General features: G+C 39.5%; 1 protein-coding gene across 5 annotated transcripts in view; it reads left to right on the forward strand.

The window, feature by feature from the left end:
• Window positions 1-677: 677 nt before the first annotated feature.
• Window positions 678-20,615, forward strand: part of FANCM (FA complementation group M) — a 64,784-nt gene continuing 44,846 nt past the window's right edge. For 2 of the 5 annotated variants that reach the window (XM_509928.7, XM_009427757.5), the window contains exons 1-8: window positions 678-1,412; window positions 1,942-2,114; window positions 5,503-5,580; window positions 13,426-13,584; window positions 15,991-16,122; window positions 18,525-18,657; window positions 19,305-19,430; window positions 19,979-20,065. In XM_509928.7, coding sequence (XP_509928.3) covers window positions 905-1,412; window positions 1,942-2,114; window positions 5,503-5,580; window positions 13,426-13,584; window positions 15,991-16,122; window positions 18,525-18,657; window positions 19,305-19,430; window positions 19,979-20,065 — 1,396 coding nt within the window. In that variant the 5' untranslated portion in view covers window positions 678-904. The remainder of the gene's footprint in view (window positions 1,413-1,941; window positions 2,115-5,502; window positions 5,581-13,425; window positions 13,585-15,990; window positions 16,123-18,524; window positions 18,658-19,304; window positions 19,431-19,978; window positions 20,066-20,615) is intronic. The other 3 variants (XM_009427756.5, XM_003314302.6, XM_063792891.1) reach the window with 3 other exon arrangements.

The following is a 20,615-nucleotide window of genomic DNA, read 5'->3' on the forward strand; positions in this document are numbered from 1 at the left end:
AGTACACGAGGAAACAAATTTACAGAGGTTACTCAAAGTCAGGTTTAGAGAGAAGTCAGGAATTATTTGAGATAGAAATCTTCGTTAGAGTGGAATAATTGCACACCGACGTTTATTATAATGCTCTTATCTATAATAAAGATTTAATAGTTGAACATCAGGACTCCTTACTTAAAAAAATCTAGGCTGACTCTGGGCATGTTGCCTATGAGTTAGCTCTGCTTTGCAAGGAGCATTAAAAAAAAAAAATTCTGACGAATAGCTGGACCAGACCAGGTTCACTTCCCTTTAAACAATGAAAATATTAAAATAATGGGTTGTCACTCCCAGCGCGGTGAAAAAGAGACTTGGCATTTTGTTTTCTCAGCCCAGATAGAGATATAAGACAAATTATTCCTTCTACACATTTTTGCTTTTCACTTTATATTCTGATTTAAAAGTACAAGGAATGAGGCACGTTAGACGCTCAATAACATTAAGTTCCCAAATTGATGGCTATTCCATTGTCCCCGGGTATGTAATATTTTACAATAAATCTCTATTATAACATTTTAAGTGATTTATCACGTTAGCAATGACGCCCAGCCATCTAATCATTGGAAACGGAACTTAAATTTAGAGTTTGTTAAAACAAAACACCGGAACTGCACCGGGGACCATATTTAGAGTAACGCCTTAATAATGCGCATGAGTCTCCGGGAGGGCTGTGAAGGTTTCCGGGAAGCCAGCCAATCATTCCCAACGGAAACTCAGTGGCGGCATTTTCAACTGGATAAAATGGCCTTAGTCCCGCCTTCTCGTTCCAGAGTTTTGTGCGAAGGAAACCGATGGGGATCGGAACCGTAGCGGTTGAGCTGCTGCTGCTACGGATATCTGACAGAAGCCTTCGGTGGTTGTCGGCCTAATGAGCGGACGGCAAAGAACGCTTTTTCAGACGTGGGGCTCAAGTATCTCCCGATCATCTGGGACTCCGGGTTGCAGCTCCGGAACTGAGCGACCTCAGAGCCCTGGCAGCTCCAAGGCGCCTTTGCCAGCAGCAGCGGAGGCTCAGCTGGAGTCGGACGATGATGTGTTGCTTGTCGCGGCGTACGAGGCTGAGCGGCAGTTGTGTCTAGAGAATGGCGGGTTCTGCACCTCCGCGGGCGCCCTGTGGATTTACCCTACCAATTGCCCAGTGCGGGACTACCAGCTGCACATTTCCCGGGCTGCTCTGTTTTGCAATACGCTGGCGTGTCTGCCTACCGGACTGGGAAAGACCTTTATTGCCGCTGTGGTCATGTACAATTTCTACCGCTGGTTCCCTTCAGGAAAGGTGGTCTTCATGGCCCCAACGAAACCCTTGGTGACACAGCAGATCGAGGCTTGCTACCAGGTGATGGGTATCCCGCAATCCCACATGGCCGAAATGACAGGTATCTTAGACTGGACTAATTTTGAAGTAAGAGCTGGGAATTCCTGACCCATGTGGAATAGTTCCCAAGCTACAATATGTGCATCTTACGCCCTCCCTCTTAAAACATTCTCTACTTGTAGCAAGCCCAAAACTGATGAATAGGGTTGCTTTATTCAATCTTCAGAGAATGTCTGCAGCTTGTCATAGTATTTTGAAGCTATTATGTGCGTATACCCCATGGGTAACTGAACATGATGTTTCCTGGCATTCTTCCTGAAAAAGATTTCTCAGTTGAAGAATTTGCCTCTCTTCAAATATGCCATTTTGTAGGAATTTTCTAAAGACAATTTGGTTGTAGTCCTAGATAAGTGCCAGCTTTGATATTTGGAGCACACCAGAACTTTAAAATGTAGCATTCCGATGAATTGTCAAATTGTTTTTCTCTTAATGTTACCAAAGCATGTTTGCATTCTGAAAAAGCCAGACTATTTATATTTTATAGATAACAGTCTGAAGTTTAGAATGTAGAATGTCACTTTTATTTTCAGGGTCTACACAAGCTTTCACCAGGAAGGAAATATGGTGCAGTAAGAGAGTGCTTTTTCTTACACCTCAGGTCATGGTAAATGACCTTTCTAGAGGAGCTTGTCCCGCTGCTGAAATAAAGTGTTTAGTTATTGATGAAGCTCATAAAGCTCTCGGAAACTATGCTTATTGCCAGGTAATAATTTTGTTAAACGGTATTTTGTATTGTAACTGTACTGTTAAAGAGAATTTTGGCGAATAGTTACTAGTGATGGAAGTTATTGACAATATTATTATAAAAAGCCTTTACGTCTATTATCTCAGAACAGATGGTGATAAAGAATATCTGTACTTTCTGTCATCCATTCAAATCAGTGTCTTCACTGCCTTTTGCTGTTATTGTTGTTTTTTCTTTTCTTCTATTTTAAGACTAACCAGATAATTAGTGTCAGATGTAGATCATGAGAGCCTAGTCATGGTTGGGACAGTGATCTAAAATAGGGTATGAAAGGAGTTTTGAAATTAATAAAGATTGGTAGTGGATATGCGGTGTCTTTTCTTGGCGGCTAGGTAAAATAATGACATAATGTATGCCACATACCTAACACAGTGCCTTCCAGTTGAGTACTCCAGGAATATAAAATAAGATGAAGTAGTGGGATGTGGTTGCAAACATCATTCATATCTTTGCACTGAATGAAGTTGACTTTCTGTTTCCCTCTTCTCCTAAGGGGGATTTTGCCTCTTCTACTCAAGGTCCAGGTCATTACTATTTTATGCTTAATAGTTTGAAAGCCTTTGTAGGCCATAGGGGATAAAGGTGGTGGGGACTCATTAAAAAATGTTTGGCTGGGATAACTCTCAAGATTTGAAAGAGATTAGACAGAAGAAGGCTAAAGACAGAGTATCTAATGAGGGGTAGAAGGGATGTAGGATGACTTCCAGATTTCTGACTTGGAAAACTGTGAAGATTGTGAGTTCTGGGTGGAGAGCAGGTTTAGGGGGAACGTGGAAAGATGATTTAGATGTGTTGAGTTTGAGGTGTCTATGAGGAATTCAGCTGTAGATATTCATTAGGCGATACTTGATAGAAGTATGGATCTTGCTGGAGAGTTCTGAGGTAGAGATACAGATTTGGAAATTATAAACATATAGATGGTAGTTAAAACTATAGTAGTTGGTGATGATAGGAGGAAATTATAGAGCAAGAATAAAAGAGGAAAAGGTAGGGAAAGTTAATTTCATTTAGGGCAAAGACATGAATTTCACTGCCAGTTTTTGAATTTGTATAGTCATTTCTTTGGGGACTGTAAACGTTATTGTATTATATCTCTGTATTAGGGATAATTGTCATCTTTTTTAATAATTGATCTTCCTAATTATATTCAGGAAATGAATATAATATATTTTTCCACTTATTTATATCATTCCAAATTAAATTAATACATAGCATGTTAAAAATTTCCATCTGAGAGGGGCATTTAAAAAATTTTAGCTTGAGGCCAGGAGTTTGAGATCAGCTTGGGCAACATAGTGAGACCCTGTGTCTACAAAAATGAAATGAAATAATAAAACACTTAAAAATTTTTTTAAATTCAAACTGTATGGAATACGTTTTGAAGATTTAGCTGGTAATTATTTTATTTTCAAAACATTTCTAGGCATTAGATTTTTTTCTTTAACAGCAAGGCTTTATGAATATAATGAAACATGCATTGACTTCATTAATAACCAGACAGCCCTGACAGCTTACACCGCATTGAATATTCCAGATATACATTCCAATAGGTACACCTGCTCCATGAGGCACACACCACCATTTCCTCTTCTACAAGATGCTTGAGAATTCTTCCTGAAAAGAAGTAATGTATTTGGCTTACTTTTCATATGTAATAGTTCTGGAAGGCATGTTGATACATGTGCCATATAACAACAAAATGATTTCACTCAAAACTGCCTCACAATCTGAAAGAACACTTTGAATTTTGGCTATCATACAAAACATTTTTAAAAGCATCAATCCAGTAAGCAATCTTTTTGTCTTCCTTACTGCACTCATGACTTTTCAAAAATCCTTCTATTATATGTAAGGACCATCACTTCTAGCATTAAGCTAAACTGCAAATGGTCACTAGGGATATTTTATCTTGCATCAGTTTTTAATTATAGTTTTACTTGTTTCTGAAGAATAATAAGTATAATGTTATGTCTTCATATGCAATCTGTACCATATTTTTAAAAGCTCGATAAATATTTTTTCAGTATTAATCAAGATTCAGTGTTAGTCTTATTGGATTTGTTTTTGTCTTGGGTTGAAATTGGAGTGATTTTTGGATAATCTGGTTTTATTGTTTAATCCTGTGTTTAATTTGGGAACTATGGTATACTGAGAGCTGTTCCTGCAAATCAGTCTACTTGGAAGTGCATTTTCCTCTGTATTGGGAAATGAAGTGGTATATGGGAATCTGGCAAATTATCCCAGTATTAATCATACTAGAAATGGGTGTTGAGTTCAAACCAGAAAGTGCAGATGGTGGTTTGGTGCTACCGAGGAAATGTTTTAGGATTTAAAAGGAAATTTAGATTTTAAAGATTACCTCAAATGACTATATTTTGTAATGAATACACTTAATTTATATATTGTGAGCTGGGCGCAGTGGCTTGAACCTGTAATTCCAGCACTTTGGAAGGCCAATGCCAGGGATCACTTGAGGCCAGGAGTTCAAGACCGGCCTGGGCAGGGTGACTCTGCCTCTACAAAAAGTGAAAAAATTAGCTTTCACCACATTACAGGTATGCTGGCACATACCTGTAGCCCCAGCTGCTTGGGAGGCCAAGGCAGGAGGATCACTTGAGCCCCAGAGGTTGAGGCTACAGTGAGCTATGATGGATGGCATCACTGTGCTCCAGCCTGGGTGACAGAGTAAGACCCTGTCTCTAAAAAAAAAAATTTTTTTGTGAGCTTTCCACATAAAATCTAACTTAAAAAAAAATCTTTCCCAAAATTTCAAATATAATTTCGTATTGCTATTTAAAATTCTGTGCAGTTTTATCTGTTAAGATTTCTCTTAATCTGTCAAGTGTGCATATGGGTATAGCCGTAAGGCTGAACTGTGGCCCAGACAATGGAAACTGAACTTTCTTCCTCTTCCATTTGACCTTAAAGCAGTCCTTTTGAGTTTTTTTTTTTTCTTTTGTAGAGACCAGGTTTCACCATGTTGCCCAGGCTGGTCTTGAACTCTTGAGCTAAAGTGAACCACCCACCTTGGCCTCCCAAAAGTGTTGAGATTACAAGCGTGAGCCACTGTGCCGAACACCTTGGAGTATTTTGATTTGCCCTTTGAGTATTTTGATGTTGCAGTTTTTTCTGTAGAAGAAGCCCTACTGTGTTCTTCATCAGCATAGAGAATAAACCTAAATCATTTGCTCTTCAGATAATATAACTGGTGGTAGTTCACTCACTAGACCATCAATATACTGATGAAGGAATAATGATAAGGGACCATGTATAATAGGTTGTTTAACAGAACCACTGTTATTTTTGCATTGAACAGATGAAACTAAAGAACTTTTTTTTTCTTAAGGTTGTAAGAGAACTAGTCAAATATACAAATCACTTTAGAATCTTGGCTCTAACTGCCACACCAGGTAGTGATATAAAGGTAAGTAAAATGTTTTTCCATTTATTACAGTTAAGAAAATAAAGCTTTTGGCCGGGTGCAGTGAGTCACACCTGTAATCCTAGTGCTTTGGGAGGTGGAGGTGGGAGGATCACTTGAGGCCAGGAATTCCAGACCAGCCTGGGCAACATGGTGAGACCTATCTCTACAAAAAATTAAAAAAATAGTGAGCATGGTGGCACACATCTGTAGTCCCAGCTACTCCAGAGGCTGAGTCAGGAAGATTGCTTGAGCTTAGGAGATGGAGGCTGCAGTTAGCTATGATTGCCACTGTGCTGCAGCCTTGGTGACAGAGCAAGACCCGTAATCCCAGCACTCTGGGAGGCCAAGGTGGGCGGATCACAAGGTCAGGAGATCCAGACCATCCTGGTTAACACGGTGAAACCCGGTGTCTACCAAAAATACAAAAAATTAACCGGGCGTGGTGGTGGGCACCTGTAGTCCCAGCTACTCAGGAGGCTGAGGCAGGAGAATGGCGTGAACTCTGGAGGCGGAGCTTGCAATAAGCCGAGATCTAGCCACTGCACTCCAGCCTGGGCGACAGAGCGAGGCTCCGTCTCAAAAAAAAAAAAAAAAAAAGAAAGCAAAAAACATAAATGAATAATCCAAATAATAAGAACTTTTATATGGGGCCAGATCAGTTTTCCATTTTGGTATTTATCTAGTTTGACATGAGAACTACAACATTTCCTACAACCTGCCTAGCTTTTTTCCAGTGGTTGCAGGACTCCCCTCCCCTCCCCTCCCCTCTCCTTTCTCCTCTGTTCTCCTCCCCCTCCCCTCCCCCTCCCCTCCCCTTCCTCCTCCCTGTTCCCTTCCCCTTCCCCTTACCTTCCGTTCCCCTCCTTTCCTCTCCTTTCCTTTCTTTCTTTCTCTTTTTTTTTTTTTTTTTTTTTTGATGGAGTTTTGCTCTTGTTACCCAGGCTGGAGTGGAATGGCATGACCTTGGCTCACTGCAACCTCCGCCTCCTGGATTCAAGCGATTCTCTTGCCTCACCCTCCCGAGTAGCTGGGATTACAGGCATCCATCACCACGCCTGGCTAATTTTTGTATTTTTAGTAGACACGGGGTTTCACCATGTTGGCCAGCTGGTCTCCAACTCCTGACCTCAGGTGATCTGCCGGCCTCAGCCTCCCAAAGTGCTGGGATTTCAGGTGTGAGCTACTACGCCCAGCCCAGGAGTTTCTTTAAGTTAGTAGTTTTCAGACTGCAGTGTGCATAAGAATCCCTAAAACCTGTTAAAAATACAGGATATTTTTAAATAGTAAAATGATTTTTAAAAGTTGTTACTGTTTTCAGTTTTTTAAAGTTTTATTTGGAAATAACTTTAGATTGCCAGAAAAATTGCAAAAATAGAAGTCTTCGTTTGGTCCTCTCCCATCTTCCCCTAATGTTAACGTATCATATAACCATAATAAAATTATCAAAGCCAGAAAATTAGCATTGCTATACCAGTAACTAATCTGCAGATCTTGTCTGAATTTTGCCAGTTTTCCCACTGATGTACTTTTCTGCTCCAGGGTTCAGTCTGTGATCTCACATTGTGTTGTCATGGCTTCTTAGTCCCTTCTAATCTGTGATGGTTCCTCTTTTTTCTTTTTTTTTTTTTTGAGACGAAGTCTCGCACTGTTGCCCGGGCTGGAGTGCAATGGCATGATCTCGGCTCACTGCAACCTCCACCTCCCAGGTTCAAGCTATTCTCCTGCCTCAGCCTCCTGGGTAGCTGGGATTACAGGCACCCGCCACCATGCCCGGCTAATTTTTTATATTTTTAGTAGAGACAAGGTTTCACTATGTTGGCCAGGCTGGTCTCGAGCTCCTGACCTCGTGATCCGCCCGCCCCAGCCTCCCAAAGTGCTGGGATTACAGGTGTGAGCCACTGCGCCCGGCCGCTTCCTCTTTTTTCTTGTTTTCCATGACCTTGATGCTTTTGAAGAGTAGGTGCCAGATATTTTGTAGAATATCCCTCAGTTTGGGTAAGTCTGATGTTTTCTCATGATGTGGTGACGTTATGCATTTGCTAACAATAATCCAGAAGTGATGCTGTACCTTTCTCAGCATATCCTATCAGGGAATAGATGATGTTGCTTTGCCTTTTTTACTTGTGTTGTAATCTTGACTTAGTTAAGATGATGTCTTCTTGGTTTCTTCACTGTAAAATTACTGTTATTCCCTTTGTAATTAATAACTGTCTTGTGGGGGAAATACTTTAAGACTATGTAAATAATCCTGTTTTAGCATCCAGTGGTGGTTCTTGGCTTGCAACAATTATTGTTGTGGTATTTGCCTAATCATCCTTTCTCTCTTTTACATGCATTAATTTGAATTCTTCTGCAATAAAGAGTTTTTTTCCTTCTATGGGCCACAGTCCAATACTATTTTATCAATTTTATTAAGATTGTTCCAGCTTTGGCCGTTAGGAGCTCCTTCAAGCTCCTGTGTCCTTTAGACATGCACTTTTTTTTTTTTTTTTAAACAGGGTCTCACTGAGTCCTCCAGGCTGGAGGGCAGTGCACAATAATACTCACTGCAGCTAAATTTCCCAGGCTCAGGTGGTTCTCCCACGTCAGCCTCCTGAGGAGCTGGGACTACAGGTGCCTGCCACCACACCCAGCAAATTTTTGTATCTTTTGTAGAGACAGGGTCTCCCATTGTTGCCCAGGCTGGTCTAGAACTACTGGTCTCGAACTCCTGGGCTCAAGTGATCCACCTGTCTCAGCCTCTTAAAGTGCTGGGATTATAGGCATGAGCCACCATACCTTGCCACTCTTTCTTTTAATGCTTCTGTAACTTTCTGACATCATAAGATACATTATGCTCCTTTAGTATTTTTTTCGGCCCAGCCATGGAATCAACAGTATGTCTGGGAAATTCTGGTTTCCTTTATTGAAGAATGGTAAAAATGCAGATTTTGAGACCTGTCCTATAATATTCTGATTTTAGTAGCTCTGAACGGTCTTCCATATTGAGTAAAGATTTTTTTTTTTTTTTTTTTGAGACAGAGTCTCGCTTTGTCACCCAGGCTGGAGTGCAGTGGCGCGATCTTGGCTCACTGCAACCTCTGCCTCCCGGGTTCAAGCAATTCTCCTGCCTCAGCCTCCTAAGCAGCTGGGATTACAGGTGCCCACCACCATGCTCAGCTAATTTTTGTATTTTTAGTAGAGACGGGGTTTCACCATGTTGGTCAGGCTGGTCTCGAACCCCTGACCTCGTGATCTACCCACCTCAGCCTCCCAAAGTGCTGGGATTACAGGCGTGAGCCACCACGCCCGGCTTGAGTAAGGATTTTATTGGATACATTCTGTGGCAGCCTTAAAAAAATTTTTTTTTTATTTTTATGGGTACATAGTAGGTATATATATTTATGGTATATATGAGATATTTTGATACAGGCATGCAGTGCATAATAATCACATCAGGCTAATGGGGTATCCATCACCTTAAGCATTTATTCTTTTTGTTACAATCCAGTTATACTCTTTTAGTTATTTTAAAATGTAAACTTATTACTGACTATAGTCACCCTATTATGCTATCAAATATTAGATCTTATTTATTCTATTTTTTTGTACCCATTAATGTAGTGTCCCCCCCCCACCCCCCTCGCCCACTACCCTTCCCAGCCTCTGTAATCATCCTTCTACTCTCTATCTCTATGAGTTCAATTACTTTAATTTTTAGCTCCCACTAAAAAGTTAGAACGTGTGAAGTTTGTCAGCAAGTTCCCCCAGGCCCCGGGCAAGTCCAGAGATGCCATCTAGGAGCCAGAAACTAGAGTCAGAAACCTTAGAAATCTACCTTGTGCTCTATACTACTGCAGCTAAGCTTGCACTCAAAGCACAAGATGAAGTCCTTCTCACTCTTTCTTTCCACAGGCAGAGCAGCCTCTCCCCATGGTCACCACTACCATAGGCCCATGAGGTGTACTGCCAGTCTACTGCTGATTTTCATTTAAGGCCCAAGGACTCTTCAGTCAGGTTGTGCTGAATGCTGCCAGGCCTGGGACTCACCCTTCAGAGAAGTGGGTTCCCCTCTGGCCTGGGACAGTTTCAGAAATGCTGTTCAAGAGTCAAGGCCTGGAATCAGGTCCCCAAGAGCCCATTTGTTGCTCTTCCCCACTGTGGCTGAGCTGGTACCTGAGGTGTAAGACAAAGTCTCCTTTACTTCTGCTTTTCTCAAGCAGAAGTCTCTCATCATAGCCATCATTGCTAGAGATGTGCTGGGTTTCACTGGAAGCCAGCATGTCTAAGAGTCTCACCCAAGGCCCATGACATATTACCTGGGTATTGCTAATGGTTATTTAGGGCCCAAGGGCTCTTTAGTCAGCAGGTAATGAATCTTGCCAGGACTGTGTTCTTCCCTTCAAGGTAGCGGGTTTCCTTCTGGCCCAGGGTACGTCTAGAAAAGTTGTCAGGGAGCTAGGGTCAGGAACGGAGACCTCATGACTCTGCCCTGTCCTGTTGTGGCTGAGCTGATATCCAGGATGCAAGACAAAGTCCTCTTTACTCTTCCCTCTTTTTTCCTCAAGCAGAAGGAAGGAGTCACTTTCGTTTCTGTGAGCTGCCCAGACTGGGGTTGAATGAAGGGTGGTGCAAGCACTCCTTTAACTGTCCCAGCTGGTGTCTCACTAGGTCACGTGCCCCCCATGTTCATCGTCTCCAGAGCATTTGCAGGAACTTAAGTTCCAACCACTAGGATGGGGAATTCCCTTCTAGCTAGGGCTGGTCTAAATTCTCCTTCTGTGGTGGCATTGACTGAGTTCCACCTGGTTTTGCTTTTCACTGTGACAGAGCAACACTTAGTTCAATGCACAGTCTCCCAGAAACTGCACTCTCCTTCCCCCAGGTTCTTAGATTCTTTCTCCACACCACAGGGCCTCTGGGGGATGAGGGAGGGGTGGTGTCCATGATTCAAGATTGTGTTTCCTGGCTGAGCGTGGTGGCTCACACCTGTAATCCCAGCACTTTGGGAGGCCAAGGCAGGCAGATCAGGAGGTCAGGAGATCAAGACCACACTGGCTAACACAGTGAAACCCCGTCTCTACTAAAAAATACAAAAAAATTAGCCGGGCGTGGTGGTGGGCACCTGTAGTCCCAGCTACTCGGGAGGCTGAGGCAGGAGAATGGCGTGAACCCGGGAGGCAGAGCTTGCAGTGAGCCGAGATCATGGCATGGCACTCCAGCCTGGGTGACAGAGTGAGACTCCGTCTGAAAAAAAAAAAAAAAAAAAAAAGGATTGTGTTTCCTACCTCAAAGTGCCTCTTTTAGCAATATGAAGTGAATACCAGGTACTGTGATTGCTCACTTGATTTTTGGTTCTTATGAAGGTGCTTTTTTTGTGTAGATAATTGTCAAATTTGATGTTCTGTGTGGGCGATTATCTGTATTTCCATCTTGCTCCATGCTTCCAATGATAGCTTTTAACTCTTGCAAGCTGCAAGACTTTTTTCTTCTATCCTTTTTTTTGATGAGCTTAGAAATTCTATCCTATCTCTGGTTTTCTCCCTGACCTTGTTTAAACATTCATGTTTTTCAGTCAGCTTAAAAATGTCATCCCCCTTTGGGAGGCCGAGGCGGGTGGATCACGAAGTCAGGATATCGAAACCATCCTGGCCAACATGGTGAAACCCCGTCTCTACTAAAAAAAATACAAAAAAGTAGCCGGGCATGGTGGTGGGCACCTGTAGTCCCAGCTACTCGGGAGGCTGAGGCACAAGAATGGCGTGAACCTGGGAGGCGGAGCTTGCAGTGAGCCGAGATCGCGCCACTGCACTCCAGCCTGGGCGACAGAGCAAGACTCTGTCTCAAAAAAAAAAAAAAAAAAAAAAAAAAAGTCATCCCTTCAGAAAGGTCTGTTCTAACTAAGCTATCTTGTCAGTGTTCCTTATTTTGTTATTTTCTTCTTAACATTTGTGATAATTGGTCATTCTTTTGCGTATTGATTATTTTGGTCTTTCAGCGCCAGTAAAATATCAGCTACATGAATGTAGGGATTATGCCGATTTTGGTCGTTCCTCTGTCATTAACTCAATACCTGGCATGTGGGAGTTACTCATGTATTTCTTTCATGAATGAACTATTAAAAGCAATAAGCTTAATTTTATAAAATGGTCACAAATGTACTCTAGATTTTGAATACGTATAGGCCGCCAGTGATTATGGTGTTCCGTATTGGGTACTGCGCCAGGTATTGGGAATACTAAGATATGATTCTTGCCCCAGGCTGTTTTTTTCCCCCCGCCGAAACCAAGCCCTCAGAGCTTTCTTTTTTTCTTTTCTTTTTCTTTCTTTCTTCTTCTTTTTTTTTTTTTTGGAGACAGGGTCTTGCCCTGTCACCCAGGCTGGAATACAGTCGCAACTGTAGTTCACTCACTGCAGCCTAGAACTCCTGTGTTCAAGTGATACTTCAGCAGGTGCTTGCCACTTCGCCAGCAATTGTCATTTTTTTTTGTAGATATGGGGTCTCACTATGTTGCCCAGGGTGGTTTCAAATTCCTGGCTTCAAGCAGTCTTCCCAACTTGGCCTCCCACAGCCCTGGGATTACACCCTTAGGCGTGAGCTGCTGCCCGGCCTAAACCCACAAGGCTTTCTATTTTTGTTTGGGCACCATGGCTCACACCTTTAATCCCAGCACTTTAGGAGGCCAAGGTGGGCGGATCACAGAAGTCACGAGTTGGAGACCAGTTAGGCCAACATGGTGAAACCCCATCTGTACCCAAAATACAAAAATTAGCTGGGCATGGTGACATATGCCTGTAGTCCCAGCTATTCAAGAGGCTGAGGCAGGAGAATCGCTTGAACCCGGGAGTCAGAGGTTGCAATAACTTGAGATAGATTGTACCATTGCACTGCAGCCTGGGCGACAGAGGGAGGTTCCAAACCGCCCCCCCCCCCCCCCGCAAAAAAAAAGCTGGGCGTGATGCCTCACACCTGTAATCCCAGCACTTTGGGAGGCCAAGGTGGGCGAATCATGAGGTCAGGAGTTCGAGACCAGCCTGGCCAACATGGTGAAACCTCATCTCTACTGAAAATACAAAAAATTAGCTGGGTGTAGTGGCAGGCGCCTGTAATCCCAGCTACTGGGGAGGCTGAGGCAGGAGAATCGTTTGAACCCGGGAGGCGGAGGTTGCAGTTAGCCGATATCGTGCCACTGTGCTCCAGCCCGGGTGACAGAACGAGACACCGTCTCAAAAAAAAAAAAAAAAAAAAAAAACACACACACACAAAACAACTTTTAATTTTTACATACTCTCAGGATCCTCTCTTTTTTTTTTCTTTCTAATTGTTAATCGCACTGTCAGTACCATAGTCTCCTGCTACAGAATACAACAGATTATATGTTTTTTCTCCAGTTTCCTAATTTTACAATGAAGTCTCTTTATAAGCTTTGGGTACATGAAATTTAGTCCTGGAAATATATTCACGTCATATATGTTGATTTAAATGGAAAATATTCTACCAATTTATCAATAATTGATTGAGTATTGCTAATCTGAAATTTTTGTCTGAGTCTTTATAAAGACTCTATTTGTAAAGTACCAAACTACATTTGAGGAACTTTTTGGACATTTACAAATATTCTTATTTCTCGGATGCTTGGCTTGAAGGTCTGTGTGGGGAAAAGATGTTTCGGAAGCACTTTTCACCTGTTGTGCTACCTCTGATGTACTTTTTTTATAGGCTTATCTTCTTTCTTTTTTGTTACTTAATGATATAAATTTCTGGTGCTTCTGTCAAAATTTTACTGCTATTTTATTTCTGTTAGTGACTTAAACTAAAAAATTTTAACATGTAGTTTATAATCATACTTAATTGATTTCATATAGGCTGTGCAACAAGTTATTACTAACCTGCTAATTGGGCAGATAGAGCTTCGTTCTGAAGATTCTCCAGATATTTTGGCATATTCTCATGAAAGAAAAGTTGAAAAGCTTATTGTTCCGCTTGGTGAAGAACTTGCAGCCATCCAAAAGACCTATATTCAGGTAAACCATTTTTATGACATTTAGGGATTTCATAAATAAACTGGTAATTGAATTATTTCAGCTAACAGGATTTGGATGTGATAATATAGTTATCTTATTTTTATATAATTGATATGTTGAAAAAATTCTTTGAAGTTAAAATTTTTGGAATGAGCACTGTGTTTTGTATGTACTAGCAAACTGTTATTGAAAGGGAAAATACAAAAGATGGGCCATTTGTAAAGCAAATAATAGCCTTACATGGTTTTGTATTTTTTTAAGTAAACCTTATAACTGGAATATAGAACATGCACACACACACACACACACACACACACAAACAGCAAAAGTAGACAAAGCATAAGTGTATTGCTCAGTGAATTTTCACAAATTGCACACACCCGTAACATGAACACGTACTGAGATTCAGCCAGAAGTTTCTTTGTTTTCTTTTTGTTGTTTTTTGTTCAGCTCACTGCAGCTTCCACCTCCCCGGTTCAAGCAGTTCTCCTTAGCCTCCCAAGTAGCTGGGATTACAGGCGCATGCTACCACATCTGGCTAATTTTTATATTTTTGAATAGAGACAAGGTTTCGCCTTGTTGGCCAAGCTGGTCTTGAACTCCTGACCTCAAGTGATTTTCCTGCCCCGACCTCCCAAAGTGCTGGGATTACAGGTGTAAGCCACCATGCTCCCGGCCCCCTGAAGTTTCTTTGTATTGAAATATATTTTCACTGTTGTCCTCCCTGATCCTTTATGCAGCAGTGCTTTTCATCTGGAAATTACTTCACCTACCTGGCAACATTTGGCAATGACTTGACACATTTTTGGTTCTTACAACAACAACAACAACAACAAAAAGGCAGGAGAGAAGGGGGAGGTAACAGGTGAAATGTGGAGTTATTATTGGCATCTAGTATATGGAGGCCAGGAATCAGCTAAACATCCTACAATGGATAGGACAGCAACCCCACAACAAAGAATTATCTGGCTCAAATGTCAATATTATAGCTGTTAAGGACCTGCTTAGACAATTGTCATTTTCACCGGGAGAAATTTGTGGTAACACATTGTTTTTCTGTAGTTCATAATTAGTGTCATGGTTGAACAACATGGTTTCACATTTTCATTGCCATGGATTAAAGATGGTTACAGAAATAGATAACCAAAAAGTTATCTGTCACTTAATCTATAGTAAGCCTTTCTTAAAGAGACATTTTGTAGTAATACAGCTTTTTTGTTTTTAAATTATTTGTAACAAAATTCTAAGCATTATTGAGTTAAGATATGGCAAAGTCTTTTTGTAATTGTCTCTTTGATACTAGTACATTTTTAATTGAAAATCATTCCATTTATAACAATGTAAATATGATAATTCTTATAATCATATACAAATGTAATTTAATTTTGTTAGTATTTTTAGAGTGCCTTATTAGGCAGTATGATCAGCAAAGTTGGAAGGGAGGAAAAAAAATGTATTAAACTAGCCATAATTTAGAAAATACAAATTAGGCAAAAATTTAAACAATTACATACTGCTGTAGTGGGTCTTCATCTATAGGTCTCCTTTTGTGCCATTAAGCTCATTTCCGCCTCAGGACTTTTTGTTTGCTGTCTCCTCTCTCTGGAATCCTTTGTCCTTAGAACCTCACATGGTAGACATACCTCATCATTCACATGTGAACTCAAATGTTCTCTTCTCAAAGAGAGTCTTTGTTCACCTTATTTAATAATGATCCCTTTCCTCTCAAAGACTCTACAGCATTATTGTGTTTTAGATTCTTAAATGCATTTGTTATAATGAAAATGATCTACTTTCTTTGTTCGCTTCTTTATTCTTCGGTTCCCTCCATTGGACTGTAAACTATATGAGAGCAGTGACAAATAAAGTCTTAGCCACACTATCCCCAGCATTTAGAACAGTGCCTGTTACACAGTAGATGGTTAATAAATATTTGTTGAAAAAAATGAATCAGTGAGTAAAATTAAATATATTCAGGACATTTCAATTTATTCAGTACTTTACAAACTACTCTACAAATATCTGCTGAGGACCTAAGTGCCAAACTGGTCTAGATACTGAGGATGTAACAGTGCAGAAATCAAAGGTCTTCGTTCATGGTACTTACACTTAGATTATAGTGTGTGTAGGTTGAGAGAGAGAGGAGTTAAGAAATAAACAGATAAACAAATGTGTTGTTAAATTACAGTTGTATATAATAATTGCTTATGTTGATTTTCATATGGCTATTATTTGGGGATAGATGTCAAGTAGTTTTAAATGTTATCATTGCTGAGTTTACTTAAACATTCATTGTAAGACAAACTTTATTAAATATATAATTCCTATTTTAATATGTGAGAAAATGATTGTACTTGAAAAAGGACTTTAGAGCAAGCTTAAACTAGATTGCTTTTAAATTTGCAGGTTTTGGAATCATTTGCTCATTCTTTGATTCAGAGGAATGTTTTGATGAGAAGGGATATCCCAAATCTAACAAAATATCAGATAATTCTGGCAAGAGATCAGTTTAGGAAAAACCCATCTCCGAATATTGTGGTAGGTATTTTTAAATAAATTTTGATGACAGATTAAATTTTCACTGAAAGCCAGGATAAAACATAGGTAATGATATTTTGGGTACCTATTAGCTCATCAATAATTGAAAAATGAGGCCGAACACAGTGGCTGATGCCTGTAATCCTAACAGTTTGGGAGGCCAAGGTGGGAGGATCACTTGAGCCCTGGAGTTCAGGACCAGCCTGGGCAACATAGTGAGGCCCTGTCTCTGCAAATGTAAAAGAAATAGCCAAGTGTGGTGGTATGTACCTACTCAGGAGCCTGAGGCAGGGTAGGATTGCTTGAGCCTGGGTGGTCGAGGCTGCAGTGAGCTGTGATTGCAGCATTGCATTCTAGCCTAGATGACAGAGTTAGACCTGTCTCAAAAAAAAAAAAAAAAAAAAAAAAATCAGAAATGTTTATATAGTTTATAAAAGCATGAGAAAAATCTGGCAAGAATACAATGTAATGATTTGAATTAAGATAAATTTTACCTTTTAACTTTTTCTTTTTTTTTTTTTTTTTGAGACAGAATTTCGCTCTATTGCCCAAGCTGGTGTGCAGTGGTGTGACCTTGGCTCACTGTAACCTCTGCCTCTCAGGTTCAAGCAAGTCTTGTGCCTCAGCCTCCCTAGTAGCTGGGACTACAGGCACGCATCACCACGCCTGGCTAATTTTTGTATTTTTTAGTAGAGAGAGGGTTTCATCATGTTGGCCAGTCTGGTCTCGACCTCCTGACCTCAGGTGATCTGCCTGTCTCGGCCTCCCAGAGTGTAATCCCAAAGATTACAGACGTGAGCCACAGTGCCCAACCTTTCTTTTTAACTTTTAAGAAGAATTTGTCTTTTAGTCTATTTATTTTGTAAAGTCTCAAAGCCATGAGAAGGTAGATTGTAACTGAATTTTAGACACAGAACATTTATTCTTACTCTCAATACCAGAGTTTGAAGGAAGCATCACAGCAAGCTTCTTATTTCTAACCTGCATTGGAAAAAAATAAATGGATAAAAAAATATCTATCAAACTAGGTCCAAAGTCAGAGAAGACACTCACAGACACAAAAAAGGGCACCGAGTCGTTCTTTGAACTGATAGGGAATGCCTGTGCAAAAGAACAGAGGCAATTGAATTAAAGCATGTGGGAGACAGTGAGCAGACCAATTTGGCTGAGGATTTGGAAACTGGATATGATAATATAGGTTGTACTACATGAGAGTAGCTTTGAGTATTATACCACGAAACCGGATATGATAATATAGGTTGTGACTACATGAGAGTAACTTTAACTATTATACCACGAAATGTGGTCTTTATCATATAGTATCTGGGGAAGCACTAAAGGAGTCTTTTCTGTAAAATTATAGTATATTATTATTTAAAACTTTAAAAAGATGTTTTGATTTCTGCTAGGAAATAGTAAATCTAAACCTGTTGAACTAGATCTTAACTGGAACTGGTGAGAGGTAATTAGGGTACCATTTTAGGGCATTTGTTAGTATCCTGGAATATTTAAAATCACTAACATTGATGTTAAGTCCTACTAAAAATGTTAGAAAACAGTAGTCTTCATCTCAAAGGAAAATAATTAGAATATGTTCTCCATGCTCTCCTTAAAAACTATCTTATCAGATAGATACACATACCACGTACTTCCATAAAGGAATGTGTCCTTCCTTTTTCCATGAGAGTAGTGGTTGAAAGCACAAGGCCTCTTAGCCAAAATTCCTGGGTCTAAATAGTGGTTCTGCTACTTAACATTTGTATGAGCTTCCTCATCTATAAAATGAGCATAACAATAGTAGCTACCTGCTAGATACTAAGATTAAGTGAATTGTGCAGGTAATGTGCTTAGAATAGTTTCTGGGGCTCAGTGTCAGATATTTTCACAGGACGTATACTTGGTATTAAAGGTGGGCATTAAAACAGTCTGATTAAATATTTGTACTTTTGCCAGTAACATTCATGAGGATAGGCCATATCTAACTTATTTCCCATTTCCATTGTATCTAGCTCAGTGCTTGACAGGTAGTAGATGCTTACTATATAGTTTTGAAAGAACAAATATATCTATATACTGCCAATTAATTTACCTGTAAAGAAAAACAATATAATTTTTTTCTCCTTTACTTATTCTTTTTAAAATGTAAGTTTCCTGTTTAATTAAAGAAAAAGAAATAAAGGGGCAGATTTTACATACAAAATACATTGGTACCTTTCCATAGCAACATCCTATAAGATGACATTTAATAACCAATCAGTTATAGCAGTGTAGAAGGGAATGATGATTATGATCATTTGGATTATATTATAAATGTTACACTGACTATGGCCTGACAACTTGGGCATGGAGCATGTATGTTCATTTATTTCTCTGGTTAAATTTGACATATGCTGTTTTTCTAGGGAATACAACAAGGCATAATCGAGGGAGAGTTTGCTATTTGTATTAGTTTATATCATGGTTATGAATTATTGCAGCAAATGGGAATGAGATCATTATATTTCTTCCTTTGTGGAATTATGGATGGAACTAAAGGTAAATTATATCAAATTATTTAAAGAAATAATGACATGTATTATTTTGGCTAAAGACATATTGAAGGGCTGGGCACAGTGGCTCATTTCTGTAATCCCAGCACTTTGGGAAGCCAAGGTGGGTGGATCACTTGAGGTCAGGAGTTCAAGACCAGCCTGGCCAACATGGTGAAACCCCGTCTCTAATAAAAATACAAAAATTAGCCGGGTATGATGGTGCACACCTGTAATCCCAGCTACTCAGGAGACTGAGGCGGGAGAATCGCTTGAACCCGAGAGGCGGAGGTTGCCTTGAGTCAAGATCATGCTGCTGCACTTCAGCCTGGGCAACAGAGTGAGACTGTCTTAAAAAAAAAAAAAAAAAAAAAGACATATTAAAGAGTTTGGATTACTTAAAAATGATTTATTTTAAAAAGCATTGGAATAATTAACAAATGGCCATGTTTCTTTGTTTTTAATAAATTCCTGGAGAAAAGGAAACCATTCATTAATACGTATATGAATGTAGAACTGCAAAAAGTTTCTGGTTTTCATGTTTACACTTGAAAAACTTACATTCATTGCTAAAGTTTAATTTCTTTTTAATAAATAATACATTTTATCAGTTTTATTATTATTTATTTGAAAACCTTTTCTTAATTTCTGAAGGGATGACACGGTCAAAAAATGAACTTGGCCGAAATGAAGACTTCATGAAACTCTATAATCATCTAGAGTGTGTGTTTGCACGTACACGTAGTACTTCAGCAAATGGTATTTCTGCTATCCAACAAGGTCTGGTTTTTCTTTTAAAATTATGTATTGTGTTGTGTTTCTTAATCACAGTTAATTTTGAAATTTTGCTCCTTTGATGCAAATGTCTACAATTATTTATATTTTGTAGCAACAGATCTGTTAAATGTGTAAATATTTCATTTTTAAGATTAATATATATTCAAGTTTAAAGTTTATATGCTTTAAACAATGTTTAAACTTCTTCAAACAAGTTTACAAACTTTAAACATATAACAGATGTTGGTAATTGTTAGTGGTAGTAAAAATTCTCAGAACTATCAAAACCTGATTTATAGTTTGATATGTATTTTTGCTTTCTTTGCTGCTGATTCCTCTTTAGGTTCTCTCAGAATGAAATTTTTATGAAAGTTCAAAGTTCATTTTACAGTAAGACTTACGTGCTACCTAGATGTTACCTCTGGTTTAAGTTTTTTAAAAATTAAAAAAAATCCAACATATGCATTGGAAAAGATAACTTTAATATACATTAGTGTAATTGAATATGGAAAAAAATAGAAAAAATTTTTGATATTTTTGTTTTGTTCCAGGAGATAAAAATAAAAAATTTGTTTATAGTCATCCAAAGTTAAAGAAATTAGAAGAAGTTGTAATTGAACACTTCAAGTCATGGAATGGTAGGTCATATTTAGTAGCTTTAAGGCAAGACAAAGTTATTGCAAGAGGTAAAACTTTACTTATGGCTGGGTGCAGTGGTTCACGCCTGTAATCCCAGCACTTTGGGAGGCCGAGGATCACGGGAGGTCAGGAGTTCAAGACCAGCCTGACCAACATGGTGAAACCCCGTCTCTACTAAAAATGCAAAAATTAGCCAGGCATGGTGGCACATGCTTGCAATCCCAGCTACTTGGGAGGCTGAGGTAGGAGAATCGCTTGAACCTGGGAGGTGAAGGTTGCAGTGAGCCGAGATTGTGCCATTGCACTCCAGCCTGGGCTATAAGAGCAAAACTTGAAATAAATAATCTCGAAAATAAAACAAACAAAGAAAAACCTTCAACCTATTAGTTTATTCTAACATTTCTTATGGAGAAGGTGGGCTTTTAATTACTCTGGATAATGAATACTAAAAAGCTGTGAGAAATTTTGGAAGGGTTAGGGCAAGGGTGTTGGTGGGAATGTTAAGAATAAGGTACTATATAAGTTAGCTTGGGGTAATATAAGGGAAGT

This window comes from Pan troglodytes, chromosome 15 (genome assembly GCF_028858775.2).
Source record: "Pan troglodytes isolate AG18354 chromosome 15, NHGRI_mPanTro3-v2.0_pri, whole genome shotgun sequence".
Classification (NCBI taxonomy): Eukaryota; Metazoa; Chordata; class Mammalia; order Primates; family Hominidae; genus Pan; species Pan troglodytes.